At 39.7% G+C, this 16,868-nt stretch overlaps 1 protein-coding gene and 1 long non-coding RNA gene across 4 annotated transcripts in view; both read left to right on the top strand.

Moving 5' to 3' along the window:
* The first annotated feature begins 2,666 nt into the window (after nucleotides 1-2,666).
* The window catches only part of NECTIN3 (nectin cell adhesion molecule 3), a 133,481-nt gene continuing 119,279 nt past the window's right edge, over nucleotides 2,667-16,868 (top strand). The window contains exon 1 of one of the 3 annotated variants that reach the window (XM_032349686.1): nucleotides 2,667-2,816. In XM_032349686.1, coding sequence (XP_032205577.1) covers nucleotides 2,798-2,816 — 19 coding nt within the window. In that variant the 5' untranslated portion in view covers nucleotides 2,667-2,797. Of the gene's footprint in view, nucleotides 2,817-3,906; nucleotides 4,707-16,868 lie in introns of those variants that run through there. The other 2 variants (XM_032349680.1, XM_032349660.1) reach the window with 2 other exon arrangements.
* Nucleotides 6,065-15,885, top strand: LOC116594364. The gene is made up of 3 exons (XR_004287187.1): nucleotides 6,065-6,080; nucleotides 9,912-9,916; nucleotides 15,279-15,885. It is a non-coding gene; the product is annotated as an uncharacterized LOC116594364 (long non-coding RNA).

Raw genomic sequence — 16,868 nt, 5'->3', positions numbered from 1 at the left:
AGGCAGCTGGTAAAGGAAGCAGAGTTTCCAGAGCCCCTGCCCCAGTATTACAAACCTGGAATGTGAAGGAGTAGAGAAAGGATAGCTAAATAAATGGCATTAGGAGTAATTAAATACAGAATCTTTAGAATTTTTTTTTTTTTTTTTTTTTTTTTATTAGAGAGAGAAAGAGCCGGGGTTGGAGGGCAGGAGGGGAGAGGGAGAAGCAGACTCCTTGCTGAGCAGGGAGCCCAACACAGGTCACGATCCCAGGGCCCTGGGATCATGACCTGAGCCAAAGACAAATATTTAACCAATGGAGCACCCAGGCGCCCCTAAATAGAGACTCTTAAGCAATAGTCAGCGAATCATCTTCCAGCTTAAAAAACTCAACACGATCATATGCTCAAAGCCTTAAAAAATTAATAATTTCCTTCTGTTGAGTTTGTCTGTGATTAGACACACACTTGTAGACACACACTTGAGTATGCTATGTCACTGCAGGTCATTTAGTAATCTGGTATGGGACTTACATGGCAGATACTGTTCTGGGTGATTGGGCTTCCACAGTGAAAAAATAGATAGGTCCCTGCCCAATCTTGTGGAACTTTCATTCTAGTGAAGGGAAAACAGACACTAAGTAAAAACACAAGGTGTCAGATGGTGTCAGAGTACAATTAAGAAAATAAAGTTAAGGGGGATAGGAATGGGGGATAGGGGAGCTCTTCATATGGGGCAGTGATAGAAGACCTGAATGATAGAGTGAAACTTGAGCAAAGATCCAAAGGGAATATGAGGGAGAAATCAGTATGAATATACAGGGGGACTCTTTTCAGTAGAAAATAGTTGCATTTGATAAATGTGACATTGATGAAGATTTTGCAAGTGGGTGGACTTTTTGTGGGTTTGCAGTTAGATTTTAACTATTTGCATAGTTCTGCTTTAGAAGACTATGATTCTAGTAGAGTGACATCAACTTATTATCAAATATAGTACCAAGTTCAAACATTCCACAAAACATTGCTCATCTCTTCCACTGAGGGAAAAGCTATACTTCTTCACGCAGCAGGTTATAAAAAATTTGCTGATGGTAAGGGGAATGAGCTGAGTACATAATGGCCCACCTTCACTATAAAATACTTTCTTTGTTTCAGAGTCAGCTATGAAATTCTATTAATAGTCTCAAACCTATCATTTGGATTATTTGAGTAAATGTAAGATGCCCAGTACTGTACATAGTTACTTCTTTGTTAAGATGTCAACCTTTGTTTTTTAGTTAAGAGTTAATGAACCTCAGTAATTAGCCAACAGTCTTTGAGGCAGAAAGTCGGATGGACACCATCAGTACTCTTAACCCAAAACAATGAAATCATTGTTGGCAGTAGGATCATGTTGCCTTTTGTTCAGATAATTTTCTTCTTGGAAAATACATGCATACTTTGGATTTAATGGTGCCAGAAATATTAATAAGTTAGCTATAATTATTCCTGAGCCAGTTTGTCACTCAAACAATAAAAGTGAACTTATCTGTAAAGTTAGAGAACTAAAATGGTATAAAACACAGTAATACTTTCATGATAAAGTATTCTTTTTTTTTTTTAAGTCAACAGTAATTCTGGTACTTGAAAATGAACTATACCATATAAAATCTCATTCTGTAGCTAGTAATAATTTCCAACAGGAAAGCCTGGGGTGACTATGTCTTCATTTGAGAACAACGTAATTTAAGACTCGACACTTAGAAAGTAGAAATTTGAGTGACCTCAGTAAATTTGTTTTTCATGTTAAAAGGAATCTTGAGAGGTCAGTGGTGCCCAGCGGAAGGCAAGAACTTGGGTCTGGCAGGAAACCCACCACATGTGGCTTGTAGTATTTTCAATTAACCTCTCTGCCTAGGTTCCTCCCCTTGTGCAGTAGGGATAATAGTAATTGCTATCTTCCATGGGAAGTAAGCCTGTGCTTTGACACTGGTCAAAGATGCTATATCAACACAAATGATTAATATTAGAACATAATGCCAGTATGCACATAAAATACCAGCATAGTGCTCTTTTAATGCTTGTATAATACCTATAAATACTGCTCTTCCATGCTCTCGCTTCACTTTAGGTCAGAGAAGAATGTAATCATAGTATGTCACTAATCCAATTTCTGAAATTATGGAGGAAACATATTTTTTAAAGCTCCATATCATCCTTTTGAGAAGCGCTAAACCTGCTAATCCCTTATGGTCTCTTGTAGCAATTGCACAATGGCCCCCCATATTAAGCTTCTGGCACCTTTTCAAATGCTGGCTAAATTACTTTTTCTGGAAACTGGAACCATCAGGGGAAGGCCAGGGGAATGAAATTGGCTAACGATATTAAAATTTTGGTTGTTTAACATTTAACTGGCTCTCAACAACGTGTTGAAGTGCTATCTAAACAGATAATTAGCTAGTCGCTGCACAGTGGGCTTTATGTAAATTTAGCAGGGAAATTAGGTTTAGAGAATGAGAAAATAGGAAAAGAAATTTTCTCAAGGGAAGCGGTGGTGTCAGCACAGCTGAGGAATGTCACAATAGCTACATTTCGTCAATTATGATCATCATCAGGGGATCTCCGGGAAAGACGCAGGACAAGGTTTATGCATAAGCGCATCCTGAGGATAGACGATGGAAAGGAGTGGCTGCAGGAGACAGGCTGGATGAGAGACAGAGAGAGAGAGAAAGAGAAAGAAAGAGAGAGAGGATGGAGGAAGAAAGGTACTAAACGGAGCACTGGGAGACAGGATGGGAGGCGCAAGTTGAGAAAGAAAAAGAGCAGTAGGCAGGGGTAGAATGGTGTATAGCTTTGCAGGTGAGTAAAGCACTGTAAACCAGTGGGTGGAGGGGTGGGGGGTGGTGGCTAGTGATGGAAGGGGTGTGATCTTGGCGGCAGGCAAGCATTAGTTTAGCTGCGCCAGGCGGCTAAATCCTTGTTCGACTTTCCTTCTTATTGGGAGCACATTTCTTGCTTTTGGTGGGGATGTCAGGGCCCATATAGAATTAATGGTGTTAGGACTGAGGACGTGTGTCCTCTGCCTCCAGTCCCCTTGGGACAGTCCAAACTGTCCTTCGCCCCTGCAGAACTGCCAGGGGTAGTGGCTTCAAGGTCAGGCCACCCCGGCTGCGCGTGGCGGGCGGAAGAGGAGGGTAGGGCGCGTAGCCACCTGGGGTGAGGGAGGGTCCTGGGGGATCCCAGACCTCTTACGGGCAAATGCTTAACACTTCCCGAGGTCGCTTTATCGCGATCAGTTCAGAGGAAAACAGGCAATGAAAATAAAATTACACGTGCGAACATGCAAATGAAACAAAACCGAAGAAAAACACCACCGCACTCTAGGCGCTCCGATGGGGGAAATCCATGGCCTCCTGTTGCCAGTTGCCCGGCGAGGACAGCGGACAGCTCGGCGGCCGGAGAAGCAAGAGCGAGAAAGCAAACCTTCCGGGGCCCCTCTTCTCGCTCGGTTTCGCTGACCCTTCCACCAAGCCGCCCTCCCAAGAGAAGGAGCAAGAAAGACGCCTGGTGCAAACAAGCCTGGGAGGGCTGGGGGACGTGGAGCTGGAAAGAAAGGAGGGATTCGGAGAGCGCCACTGTCCCGAGAAGCAGGAAGGAGAAAGTCTCTCCTTTCAGCCCCGGGCGTCCCCGGCGAGGAGGGAGATGACTAGTTCTGCAGGCTATGTACAGCCTCCTAGACAGGGACCTTTAGCGTGGGCAACGGAAGGGCAGCCCCATCCTGCCTGCCCCTCCTCACTTCCCCCCACCCCCCACCCTCCTGTCCCGGCTCCCCGCCAGAGGGAGAGCGCGGCCCGGGCGAGGAAAGCAACCAGCGCAATTGTCCCGCCGCCCTCCGCCTCCGTCTGCGCCGGGGCCGCGGTGGACCCGCGAGGGGCGGAGTGGGCTAGACCATTGGAAATGTTGGGAAGGGGGGAACGAGGCGGGGACGAGGCAGGAACAAGGGGCGGGGCCTGCTAACCCATTCCAGATTTTCCTGTCCTCTTGAAAGCTCTGCTTTGGGAGAAACCCGTTATCAAAGTGGAGAGAAGAGATTTTTTTTTTTTTTAAGGGGGAGGAGCGTGTGTAGGAGGGCGGGGTGGGAGGAGACGCGGCTTGCAGTCGGCGATCAGACGGGAGCTGGAGTTGTGCGGGGAGGGAGGAAGGGAGGGCGAGTCCCAGCGCCCGCTCTGAGGGTCGGCTTCCTCTCCCCCTCCCGTGCGGGGCGGGGTGGTGCGTTCCGAGTTCCCAGGAGTTCGAGGCGGGCGGGTGCCTGGGGGAGGGGAGTGGCGGCGGCGGCGGCTGCGGGCGGCTCCCGCCTCAGCCTCGGCAGTGGCGTCGGCGACGGCGGAGTCGAGGCAGCCGTGAGCGCTCGGCTGACTGTCAGCCGGCGGCGACGGCTCAAGAACTGGGAGTTGGGCACCCGCGCGCCGGACCTTCCGCCGCCGCCGCCGCCGCGCCGCGGCCGCTGCTGCCGCCGCCCAGAGCCTAAGGCGCCGGGGCCTGGGGAGCCGGGGGGTGGGCGAGCGAGCGGGCCGGGGGGAGGGTGGGGGATGGCGCGGACCCCGGGGCCGGCCCCGCTGTGTCCCGGAGGCGGCAAAGCACAACTTTCCTCCGCTTCTCCCCCCGGGGCCGGACTCCTGCTGCCGCCCCCGACGCCACCACCGCTACTGCTGCTGCTCTTCCCGCTGCTGCTCTTCTCCCGGCTCTGTGGTAGGTGAAGCTCGGCAGCCCGGCGCGGGCTGAGGGAGGCGCGACCGAGGGTCCCGGCGCCGCGGCGAGCCGGCGCGGGCCGCTCTCCGGGGCGACGAGGCAGTTGTGCTCGGCGGTTGGCTGCGCGAGCGGGTACCGCGGACTTTGGCTGGAAACTTTTTCGCCGCGCCCGGGGCGAGGCCGGGGAAGGGCCGGGGCCGGCGAGTGCAGCGCCGGCCGCCCGCTCCCCTCCCCCGCTCGCCGCGCGGTTGCCGGACGCCGAGTGCTGGGTGCGCGGGGAGCTCCTCAGTGTTTGCTCGGGGGACCGTTACCTCCGCGCTGTTTCGCGGGGGAAGCCGAGGGCGCGGGCTCAGGGGCTGGGACGAAGGTGCCGGGCTGCATGTTTGCTGCCCCCTTTTTCCCCCGGTGAAACTTGAGCTCTGAGCCCGGATACCTTTAGGGACCAGAGCCCGACGGGATGAAACCTTTGGCTCCCAACCCCTCATCGCCTTCCACCCTGTGGAAGGCACCATGTTCGCCCAGCCTACCGCATCCCCTACAGTTTTCTACGGTCGTCCGGCCCGGTTCTGCTCTGGCAGCCCCTGGGTCGCGTTGCATTGAGATCATCGCCGCCTTCCAGTTTGTGGGACGTCTCTCACACTGTCCATGTTTATTTTTGCGAACCCCGTTTGTCCTCAGGACTTCGATTGATGTGTTAAATACCTGATTGCATCCACTGTGCTGCGGCTGTTCTGATCAAAACAGACCCCACGCCTCTTCCCTGTCTCTTTCTTCCCTCGTTTTGTGTTAGTTTTCCTGTCACATTTGGGAGTTAGTCTCTTTGTAAATTCGTTCCTGGGTGTCGGAACCCAGAAGTCCACTTGTTAAGGATCGTGTAAAAAAAAAAAAAATTGATCTCTCAGGGAAGAGAGATGGACATAAGTTATCATTAATGGAAGGTGATGATTTGAGAAAGTAGGGTCACCAGTCTTTGGGGTTTAGCTCCGCCTGTCTTTTGGTAATACTGAAATATTGCAGGAAGTTATTAATTTCTAAGACTCGTACTTGGTGAGGAAGGTGGACAAGCAAAAACTCAACGCTTGCATGAAGATTGGTTTACCCAAGGCATTTGTACTGGTACATAAGGCTGCTGTTGGATCTGTGTTTAATGAAATCGTAAATGAAACCAGTAGTGTTATCAGTATTTATTAAAAGGAGAGATGCCTGCAGATTTCTGGGATGGTGTGGTTTAGAATAAAGAGTGTCCTGTTCCGGGAGGTGTGTCAGGGTAGTAGGTTATGAGAGAGGCAGAGTTTTCAGGAGATTGGCTGCCCCTTATAGGCTGAGAATTTCCTCTTACCAGTTCACCACCACGTTTCAAGGATTGTAATGAAAGTTTCTGATTTATAGAGTATAGTCTGATAAACGGCTCATTATCTAATCTACACTGTTTCTGTAGCTCCACTCCCCAGCTGTTTGGTTCCACAACACAATTCTTAATGCCGTTACCTTTTTAAATTGGTGGAAGATTCTAGGTTGAATTTGTGTACTGTTTTTTTCCATTAGGGAGGATTGTGGATTACAGTTGGGTGGGAGCAAAGTTGGAGGGGATGTTAACAACTTAGTAGCCTGATTTAGATTGTGTTAAGGACCCGGTGAATATTATTTGTATCTCTAATAAAGGCTTATCTAGCTGGGGAAAGCCTTATAGAAGGCTGAAACTAGGTGATGTGTACAGATATTCAAGGATTTAGATTTTGAGTAGTAATTTCATAGTGCTTATACAAGTGAAGTGTTGATTACTTTTGGAGGAATGCACTGGTTTTCATGTGGAAGAAAGGAGTTACTTGTTTTGGGGTTTGTTTTTTGTTTTGTTTGTTTGTTTTCAGACCTCTTTAGTAGTGTCCTTTTGGAGGGGCTTGATATTTTTATTTTAGGTCCTAAAAATTCAAGTAATATAGGCAAATGAACTGTGATTTAGAGCAGGTGTAAACTGAAGTTTTTAGAGTCAGTTCTCCTTGTAGTTGTAGAGACAGGCACTAGCTTTGTGTTACTGTGTGCACTGTTCTTTTAAAGAGCTTCCTTTTCTGGAGTCTAGTGTTAATAACACCCTAATTTGTGAACCCTTATGATAAGTTTTTTTCCATCAGCCTCTCTCTGTTTTAGATAGTCTTTGAGCAGGGCACAGTTGCCCTGACTTACGGATGCTTAGTAAGAATAGAAGTGGAATTTTCTTAATGTAACCTGTTTGTTGATGTGATATTCATAGTACTACTGATAAGATTTTGTGTGTACTATTGTAGTCAGTTCTGGAATTGAAAAGATTTTTAGGCTTTAAGGAGATTGTTATCTGATTATTTGTTAATCAGAATGCTTGTGTTAATCAGAATGCTTGTTCAACATGTATGGGTATCTTTTTCTTTCTGTTGCTGTTTTTTATATAAGGCTTATGTAAATTTAGCACGACCTTAGCTATGCTTAACACCTGCAGTATCATCCATTAGTGCAAGGTAATTTTTATATCATGTTCATTTGCTTAAAAAAAAAATCCTTGCAACTGGTAGACTTGATATTCTGAAACCTGTTAAAAATGACATCATTTATGTTGTTTTGAGGGTGTACACTGTCTTATTTGAAGAACTGAACTTTTAAAACATTTATAAACTGTCAGGTTTTTTTCTTTTTTGTTTTCTAAGCCTAAGAAATTCCAGGGTATAAAGGTCAAGGGCACTAGATTTACAATACCATGTGACTTCAGAAATTTCATTTATTTAAAGCTCATGATTCAGAAATTCTGTATTTTTTTTTTTATTGAAGTAGAGTTAACACACAGTGTTACATTAGTTTCAGCCATATTTCTTTATGATGGCAGTAATTAATTCACAGGTGATTACATTTATCTCACTTGCTTTCCACCATTTTTCTTGAAAGGTAGAAAATACTAAAAGGGATATGGTATCAAGGAAGGAGAAGGGTAAAGACTTCTTGACCTTTGTCAGTTTCTTTTTGAATCTAGGATTCTGCGACGGAATCTAGGATTCCGTTTTTCATGAAGGTTTTATCTGAAGATGGATGTTAGAAGGTGATAAAAAAAGAAGATCTAATATTATATTGAACCTTTAATAGCACTTATAGTACTTTCTGTATTTCGGCACTTGTTAGGCATTTGGGGACATAAAACATGAGTAAGGCAGAGTCCTGGCTTCAAGGAGCTTACAGCATTATGATGAGAGACATGAAGGAAATAGTTGCTCATAGGACAGCCCAGTGTTTATGATAGACATCTGTGTGAGGTAATCTGGGGTTGTCTAGAAGAGGGATATGTAGCCCTTTGGGTAAAGATATATGAATGTGAACTGAGGGGAAAAAAAAATTACTTAAAAAAAAAATGAGTTGCGGAGTACCTTGCTAGCTCAGTTGGTTGAGCATCTGACTCTTGATTTCAGCTAAGGTCATGATCTCAGGATCCTCCTCTAGAGGGAGCTTCTCTCCCTATCCCTCTGCCCCTGCCTCTCAAATAAATTAATCTTTAAAAAATTCTTTAAAAATCAGTTGAGTCATATCTTATTGAGATTAGGCATTGTGGTAGGTGGTACAAGTTTGGTTTCTCTCTTTCTGCTCTTTAGGGTGTAGGTACTAAATAGGCAGTTTGATTCTGAAAAAAGGCTGCCACTTAACTTTTTGCATTCTTGGCAAGCTGTAAACTTAAGGTTTACTCAGTAAACTTAAGGTTTTTCATCTTTAAAAAAAAAAAGATGTTATCACCTTGCCTATAGAATTGTTGAGAGGATTAAGTCAAAGAATAAAATGAAAACACTTAGGCTGCATGGAATATAGTCAACATTCAAATATTAGCACTTTTTAGATTGCTCCTTATAAACTAACCTGCCTGGTATTTGTCATTCTTAAATTCTACCCTGATATCTTGATTAACTGGGTTTTCAAGGTAACTGACTTACTCTGTTTGCACTTTATTTTGTGTATATAATGCAGTGTTTTTCAAATATTTGTTAAATTCAGATAAAATATTCAGAAGACCAGTTTTCAGAATATTAGGATATAGTGAAATTAACTAGCTTGTGTAATTGTATGGAACCAAATTGAATCTTCCCTTGATGTAGAATGCATTTTAAGATTTGGCAGTTTCGTAAGGTTGCTTGGAATGTTAGTGTTTATATGGAAAATGTAGAGTTGGAGAAAAGTGTCACAATTAAGTTTACTTTTTCAAGTTACTGATAGTATCAGATTGGGGCCTATAATACATACTGCCTATATAAATTTTTCTGCATCCTAAACAGATATAATTGGAAAGTGAACCAAACTTAGAAGCAAGCAAAAGACCCAGATCTTCCATTCTTACATTTAGCTACATCATCAGAAATAGGACTTGGAAAAAACTGGGCAGTTGTATATTTGTGTGTGCATATATGTATTTACCGTCTTACTTTATTTCACCTATGCTTCCATATATTTATATATGTTTAATTTAGTGACTCGGCAACTCTGATGTAAAATTTTGCATCAGTGTAGTTAAGTAAAACTTAGGGCTTATTGCCTGTTATTTGGAAATTATTGAAAAGAAGCTGAATGGGATACTCTTGTTAAAAAATAGAGTATCTTGGCATTTTGTAATTTGCCTTTTTAAAATTAGTAAAATTTTTATAGCATATTCTGTAATTCATTAAGGTGCTCTTAACAATTTATAATAAAGACAAACTAATTGTGAAAGATGTGACATCTAATTAATAATGGCTGTCAATATATACATTTAGGATAAATTCAAATAATCCTTAAGTTAGTAACAGAAAGACTATTAAAGATAATTTTATGTGCCAGGCATTTAGATCCAAAAATCTGGGTACCATAAATTTCATACTTTTGATTACCTTTTGTATTTTTATCTAAAATTCTTTAAAGTCTTGAATCTGTATCCTTCCCTGAATTTTGTAAAACTTAAGATTTCTATTTTTATAATAGGTTCTGACATATTTAATCATTTATTTAAATAAAATTTGTTGTGAATCTTTATCAAGGGTGAGCTTTTAAGTTTTTTCCTAAATGACTCACTTATTATACCACAGGTCATTAATTTAAAATTTTAGTGAGAGCTGCCCCTTATGAGTTTAGGTACAGCCATTTTGCAAGCACTGTAGTTATTTTAGAAAGGATGTTGTTTTCAGACTTAATATGAATTTTACATATTCTCTTTGATTTCAGCATTCAGAGGGGTTGTGTTTCTTGCAATTTCCCAGTAGTCAGTCATCTGCTAATTAAGATGAGTAGGAAAAAAAACCTACCTGTTGCATTGTGAGTGGATATTCTTAAACTGGAATTTGAGGCATATGTGAAAATATGCCAGCTCATAACTGGATTAAGTGGCTATGAATTGGCAGTATGCTTTTCAGCACCTCAGATGATTATTTTGTAGGTGTAAGATAGTAAATTATACATGCGGCTTATAGATAGGAGAGGAAAGTTTAAAAATCTTTGATTTTCTTTAACTTTATTGGTTAAAAAGAATCAGTTATTCTTATTTTAAATAGGTTGGCTTTGCACTGAGTGGAGGCTTTTTAGGCTCTCAGCCTAGGGTTATTGGAAAGAAATAGATTAAAGCTTGGGGGGCTATAAATCCCTGTTCTCAGCTGGCTGGGGTCAGCAGAAGTAGGGTGTGCAGGTGTGTTCATGTCTTAGTTATTAGGAAATCTTTTTGAAACAACATCCTAGGCCCCACCATGGACTTCCTGGAACAATTTTTGCAAGGGGGGTAGATATGGAGCCTGGGGATTTGGGGTGTTTGTATTTTAAGAGACATCTTCAGATGATTCTTTGTTTCCTCAGTGAGTGCTATTTATTACAGCATTTTAATTTATGATTTGACCAGATATGGTCCCTCTTCTGAAAGAATATAGTCCACTGTTTTGTTCACTAATGTATCAGAAATACTTGGCGTGTTGTAGGCACTCAGATTTCTTTATTTCAAGAGTTTAACAGCAAAATCAAATTAATCTAATCCAGCACTGTCCAACAGAAATATAATGGAGCCGTATACATAATTTTAAGTTATCCTGATACCACATTAAAAGTAATAAAAGGAATAGGTGAAATTAACCTTAATAATATATTTTATTTAACACAATATAACCAATATCACTTCATCATGTTTCTTCCTTAGTAAGTCTTTGAAATTTGGTGTGTATTTTACACTTACTGATTGTTATTTTAAACTAGCTATATTTCTTGTGCTCAGTAGTCAGTTGTGGCTGGTGGCTACCATTATTGGTCAGTGCAGATCTAAATTGTAGTCTCTAAATTGTTGTGCCCTTTTTTGGTCCTTACTTACTAAGCCTAAAATGACATTACCCTTCCTGCCTACCAACTCAAATTCTGAAGTACCTGGTTTAAGGTTAATTTTCTCTGTGAAGCCTTCTCTTACCACTTCCTGCCTAAAATGAGCAAATTCTTTATAAAGTAGTTAGTCCTTATACTTGTTATGTAGTACGTAATTACAAGTTCTTTTGTGATATGTGCTCTTTGCAGTGAAGATCTTGCCTCAGGCTTCATTGTGTGTATCATAACACATCACAGAATAAACAAAGTATTTTTCAGAATATCTAGATTTTAACATTTGCTTTTTCTCCTGTTTAAGAAACTGACCAAATTTGCTGTACTATAAATGGCATCAAGGGAATACTTGGTTTATGATTTCATCTTTCATGTTGAAATAAAATAGTAAAATACAATAATAGCTATACTAGGTAACTATGAAACTTTTCTGAACTTGATTTTATTTCTTATCTGATCTTAGATGTCTTTTATTCCTCAGTCCCTGGATGCCTACCCTCTTCTATGTTTAATAGTGTGACATGCGGTCACATTATTAAACATGCACATGCATATTCTATTCCCCTTTCCTCCCCCCTCATGTTTTTAGGTTTAGAGCAATGTTTGCCAAGGTGTGTCTATGGACCTTAAGTCTCAGAAGATATGTTTCTAGGGGAAAGTACCATGATGAAAAAGACCTGGGAATGGGAAAAACTAACCATATAACCCCCTTATGTAAAGTCACTATGTGCCTTAGTTTGTTAATTGTCTAAGAAATTCTTCCACAGATATCCTGTTTTGCAAATTAATTAAACTTTCCTTTTTTTTGTAATACCTGTTATATTGCAGAAACTGTATTTTACAGAACACACTAGAAAATACATCCTTAGGTTTATATATTTTATATTATTCCTATTTTGACATACCTATTCCTACCTTCCAAGATGAGGGAATATATGTATGTGTGTGTGTGTGTGTGTGTGTGTGTGTGTGTATAAAATACATAATAAAAATAATAAACAAATAAATAAATATATTTATTTATATATATTTATACATATATAAATATATATAAGAGGTTGGTAGGTTTTAAAGATGTTGTTTGATGAGGTAGTTCTTCATTGGTTTTTCTTTTTTCTAAAAATTGCTTTTGCTCTCCTTAGTTCTCTTTATTCCACATTGTCTTATCCATTTTGAATCTGAGGTGTTTGCAGAGTTGACCTAGAAGGAATGCAATTTTTTTCCCCTTTGGTATTGCAATATCATTTGTGTATTATTTATCTCAGGACTTATGTAGTTTAAGCAGCTTCTGTGTGACCTACCTCACTTTATGTATAACACATCTCACTGTAGGTTTGAATTTTTGAAATAAATTAGGTAAATTTAAGATAGCCAATTGTTTTGTAATGGGAATATGTCAGTGCTGTTACTAAAAAGGACATAAAAAAACGAAGAGACAGTTATAAAAACAGGTGCATACAGTGAGGACTCCAACTTGGTGTTGAGAACATTGTATAAAATTAAGAGTGTACTTGACTCTTCTAATGGCTTCAGAGGAAAAACAAAAATATTAATGAAATGTTAGTATTGCTAAACTGTGGCGAGACATTTTCATGTAATTATTTCTGTGTGTTATCCACGATAGACATTATTGTCATTACTAAAATATCTTAGGCCATTGTTTTTGAAAATTATTAATATGATTTCTAATTTAGTCTTAGCTATTGCGGGCTAGATTAAGATTCATTTCACAAGTGTCCTGTCATTATGAACTCCAAATTCCCTTCTAATTTGATTTAGATTAGAGATAATCATTCATGGCTATAAGTTCAATTTAATATTGACTAAGTCAACCATTAAACTGTCTAGTTTTTAAATCTGCTTAGAGATACCCGGATCCTTTATTTTAAATGTAAAGTTTTAAAAAAGCTTCTTTATTTTTTATTGAAGAGATTCAAGTGGGAGAAAGTACTTTGTCTAGTCGTCTCATTAAGGGCACAGGGCTAGAGCGTCATAGCATTTTTCACTAAACCATGAGTCTGCATATGTTAATGGCTCTAGCAGCTATTCTAAATCTCTGATTTTTGCTTATTAAACTTAGAAGAGATTTTTAAAAATTACCAGAAAGAAAAGCCTTCAGTAATATGTGCAAGTAATGCAGTTATATCAATTTTTATAGTAGTTTCACCATTCTTATAAGCATTGTAAATATATGATTATAAATATACTTATATGATTAATTAATTAATTAATTAATTTATACAGCTTTGGCTAATTCATATTAAAACCAGAATGAACTTTAACATTAAAGTATAATGGTAGGAACTCCTGTTCCCTTTCAAGTTGTTACCTTCTGCTTCTTGTACACTAGTGCAATGTCAGAAATTTGTTATTTTTTTCTTTTAAAACTGGTATAGCTCCTATGTTGCCTGACTGATTTTGAATGTAAAAAAATAAGGCATATCAAGGCTAGAATTAATAACACTAATGATGACATCTCTCTTTAGCAAGAAATAAACAGTTTAGGCTATTGACATTCTTTTCTGTATTTAAGATGGATTATTTTTACACTTTTTAAGTGAAAAAGCATTTCAACTTTTCGATTCATAAGAATTAGCAGTTATGGTAGCTCTTTTGAAGCCATGGATTGTTCGTCAAACTTATTTTTCCATATTATGTATAAAAGGATCTGGACATTGACACAGTTTTGTTATATTTATAACTAACAGTGCAAATGTTTAAGTGCATAAGTAGTTGGTGAAATCTGTGTAGTGTGTGCAAAAAATGTGTCTTGCCTTCTAAAAGCTTTAATCCTAACAACATCTGTTAAAATATAAAAACAAATCTGAAACTGCCTAAGAAAAATACATCGCTTTCTTTGGGGATACTGCTGTTGCTTTGCTGCCCTCTACAGTTGTCTAAAATAGTCACTCTAGATTTTTCTTCAGTCAGATGATTAAAATACTTACTAGACCTGTGAACTTCAGGAGTAGGATGAGTAAAATTTACTACTAAAATATAATGTTTAGTCACAACAGTAGATCCATGCCTGCAATGCAAAAAGTAAAGGACTTAGAAATTAGGGGATAGATGAGGGGACCATTGAGCATCAATCAGTAAATAGGTAATAGAGCACCAACTGACTGCGAAGTAGTTGAGAGGATACCTCAGTGAAATAAGACATAGTGGTTGGTGCCAAGTTTATTTAGTAAAACTAACTGCATGATAAAATATAGACAAAGATATTTGTAAGGACATTGTAACCAGTATGTAAAAAAGATCAGTAAGGCCTGGAAGAGTCAAGGAAAGCTGATTAGAGGAGGTGAAACTTTAGAACTCTGTCTTCAGGAATGAATTAAGTTTGGACAAGTAAAACAGGGTTACTTCAAACAGGGAAAAGAATATTAAAACACAAAGCAGGTCTGTGTAGGCAAGGGGCCTTGGATTCTTTCTTAATAAATGTAAAATATAATTGTTAGGAGAATTGGAGTTAGAATGGGAGTGTGGGAGTGTGTGTGCATGCATGCGTGTGTGTTAAATCCAGTTACTTAGCCTCTCTGCCTGTTTCATTCCCTACAAAGTTGGCTAAATACTTCATTCACAGAGTTGCTGTGAAAATTAAATGAAATCTTCATTAAACTCCAATAAAGTGCATTGTAAATACAACTAACAATAATGCAGGGGAAAATGAATTGTCTCAGAAATATAAAAGTATTGTGGGATTATAGAAGGAGCAGTTTTACTGGTAATGGAGGAAGACTTATTAGAAGATCTAATTCTGTAGCTGAACCTTGAAGGAAGAATTTAGATTTCCATTTGTGAGGAAAAGTCAAAGAAAAAGGGCATTCCAGCTTGAAAAAAAATCACTGGACTGAGAGCTCTCTAGAAGAAGTGTTCCCATGTGGTTCAAGCTTGAAGTTTTTGTAGGGAAGTCGTGAATTTTTTTTTAAACTTTGCTGATGCTGAGGAGAGTAGACTTTGTATGGTAGGCAGTGAGGAGCTTTTGAAGCCAAGTAACTACTGAGTCTTTCTGTGATTTGAGGATATTGTATAGCTCTGATAACAATGTATATTGTTATATATGGAGGGTATGAGAGATAAAAGGGAAAACTATTGTAATTGTCCATGGAAGACAAGGTTGGGAGACAAATGGCAATTTGGCAAAAGGCTTGAATGGACCTAGTGTTTGGATATCACAAGTGAGTGAAGAAGGAAGAGTTGGATGTATACTTAATGGTTGTCTTTTGAATGGCTGGCAAAGGATGGTAAAAGGGTTAATTTTCGTCCCTTAACTTTTTTGGAGGCATTTAAATTGTGGTACCTCAGGGATATATTTTAGAGCTGTAGTTGGAAATTTATTATGAGATGGTGAGGTTGGTATGTGGAATTGGGACTTACTGGGATTGAGGTATTTGGAATAGATGAATTGTTTGAGAAAGAGGTAGTAGAAGGGGAGGAGAGAGAGAGAGAAGAGAAGGAAGAAGAGGAAAGAGAATTGGGTAGAGGACTGGGAACGGTCTTTTCAAGATTGTGGTATTTTAATCGCATAAGAAGGAGGGAAGATAAGAAAAAAACTTACTTGATAAATAGACCAATATCTTTGATGTCAGTTATCTCCCACTGTCCCTCACCCTCTCAACCCCACCAAAGACCGACAAATACCATCATAAAAACTAAAAAAGATTTTAAGAGAGATTAAGGAAATAATCCCACTTATAATTGCTTCAAAAAGAATAAAATACCTAGGAATAAATTTAATCAAAAAGATGAAAGACCTGTACTCTATAAAAACTGTAGTACATTGATGGAAGTAAAGATAACACAAGACTTAAATGTGAGACCTGAAACCATATAGCTCCCAGAATTGTTATGTTGAAGCTCTAAGGAAGGGTTCTTTGGGAGGTAATTATATTTAGATGAGGTTCTTGAGGTTAGAGCCCCATGATGAGATTAGTGGCCTTATAAGCAGAGGAAGAGACTTCAGAGTTTCCTGTTTACATCATGTTGTGGATAAAGTAAGAAGTCAGCCATCCATAAGCCTGATCTTGGACTTCCTGTCCTCTGAACTATGGGAAGTGTTTGCTGTTTAAGTTACCTAGTCTGTATTTTGCTATAGCAGCCTGAGTTGACTAAGACATCAACCAAGGTCCTGAATTAGAAACATTAGGAACTTAACTTTCATTAAAAGGAAATTTTTTGAAGGATATCAGGTGGTTTAGGCATGGAAATGAAGATCCAGAAGAGGCTAGGCATCTAGAACAATATCCAGAACTACAGCCAAGATAATGCCAAGGGACAGTCTGTCAGGGTCATTCCTTTTTGCTTCTTAAGACACTGGATGTTATAGCTTTGCCTCTTAGACTGGCATTACTATTCTTAGAAACTGGATATTGTTATCATAGCACAGGAGAATATATTTTCTAATGGTGTCACTACAAAAAGTTGAAGAAAAGTTTTTAAAAAGAAATGTGTAGTTGACATACGGTGTTCTATTAGTTTCAGATGTACAACATAGTGACTTGACAATTCTACACATTAGGCTATACTTATCACAATAAGTATAGTTACCATTTGTCACCATGCAATGTTGTTCTAATATTATTGACATTTTTATTCTCTATGCTATACTTATCATCCCCATAACTTACTTTATAACTATAAGTTTGTACCTCTTATCCCCTTCACCTATTTCACCCATCCCTACAACCCCTTAATGTCTGGCAACCACCAGTTTGTTCTCTGTATTTGTGATTCTGTTTGTTTCTACATTTGTTTTTTAGATTCTATAAGTAGAATTGTATGGAACTTACCTTCTTTGTCTGACATATTTTACTTAGCATAATCCACTGTAGGTCCATACCT

Source organism: Mustela erminea, chromosome 1, assembly GCF_009829155.1.
Source record: "Mustela erminea isolate mMusErm1 chromosome 1, mMusErm1.Pri, whole genome shotgun sequence".
NCBI lineage: Eukaryota > Metazoa > Chordata > Mammalia > Carnivora > Mustelidae > Mustela > Mustela erminea.
The sequence above is the reverse complement of the archived record's forward strand: the minus strand, read 5'-3'. Positions and strand labels throughout refer to the sequence as shown.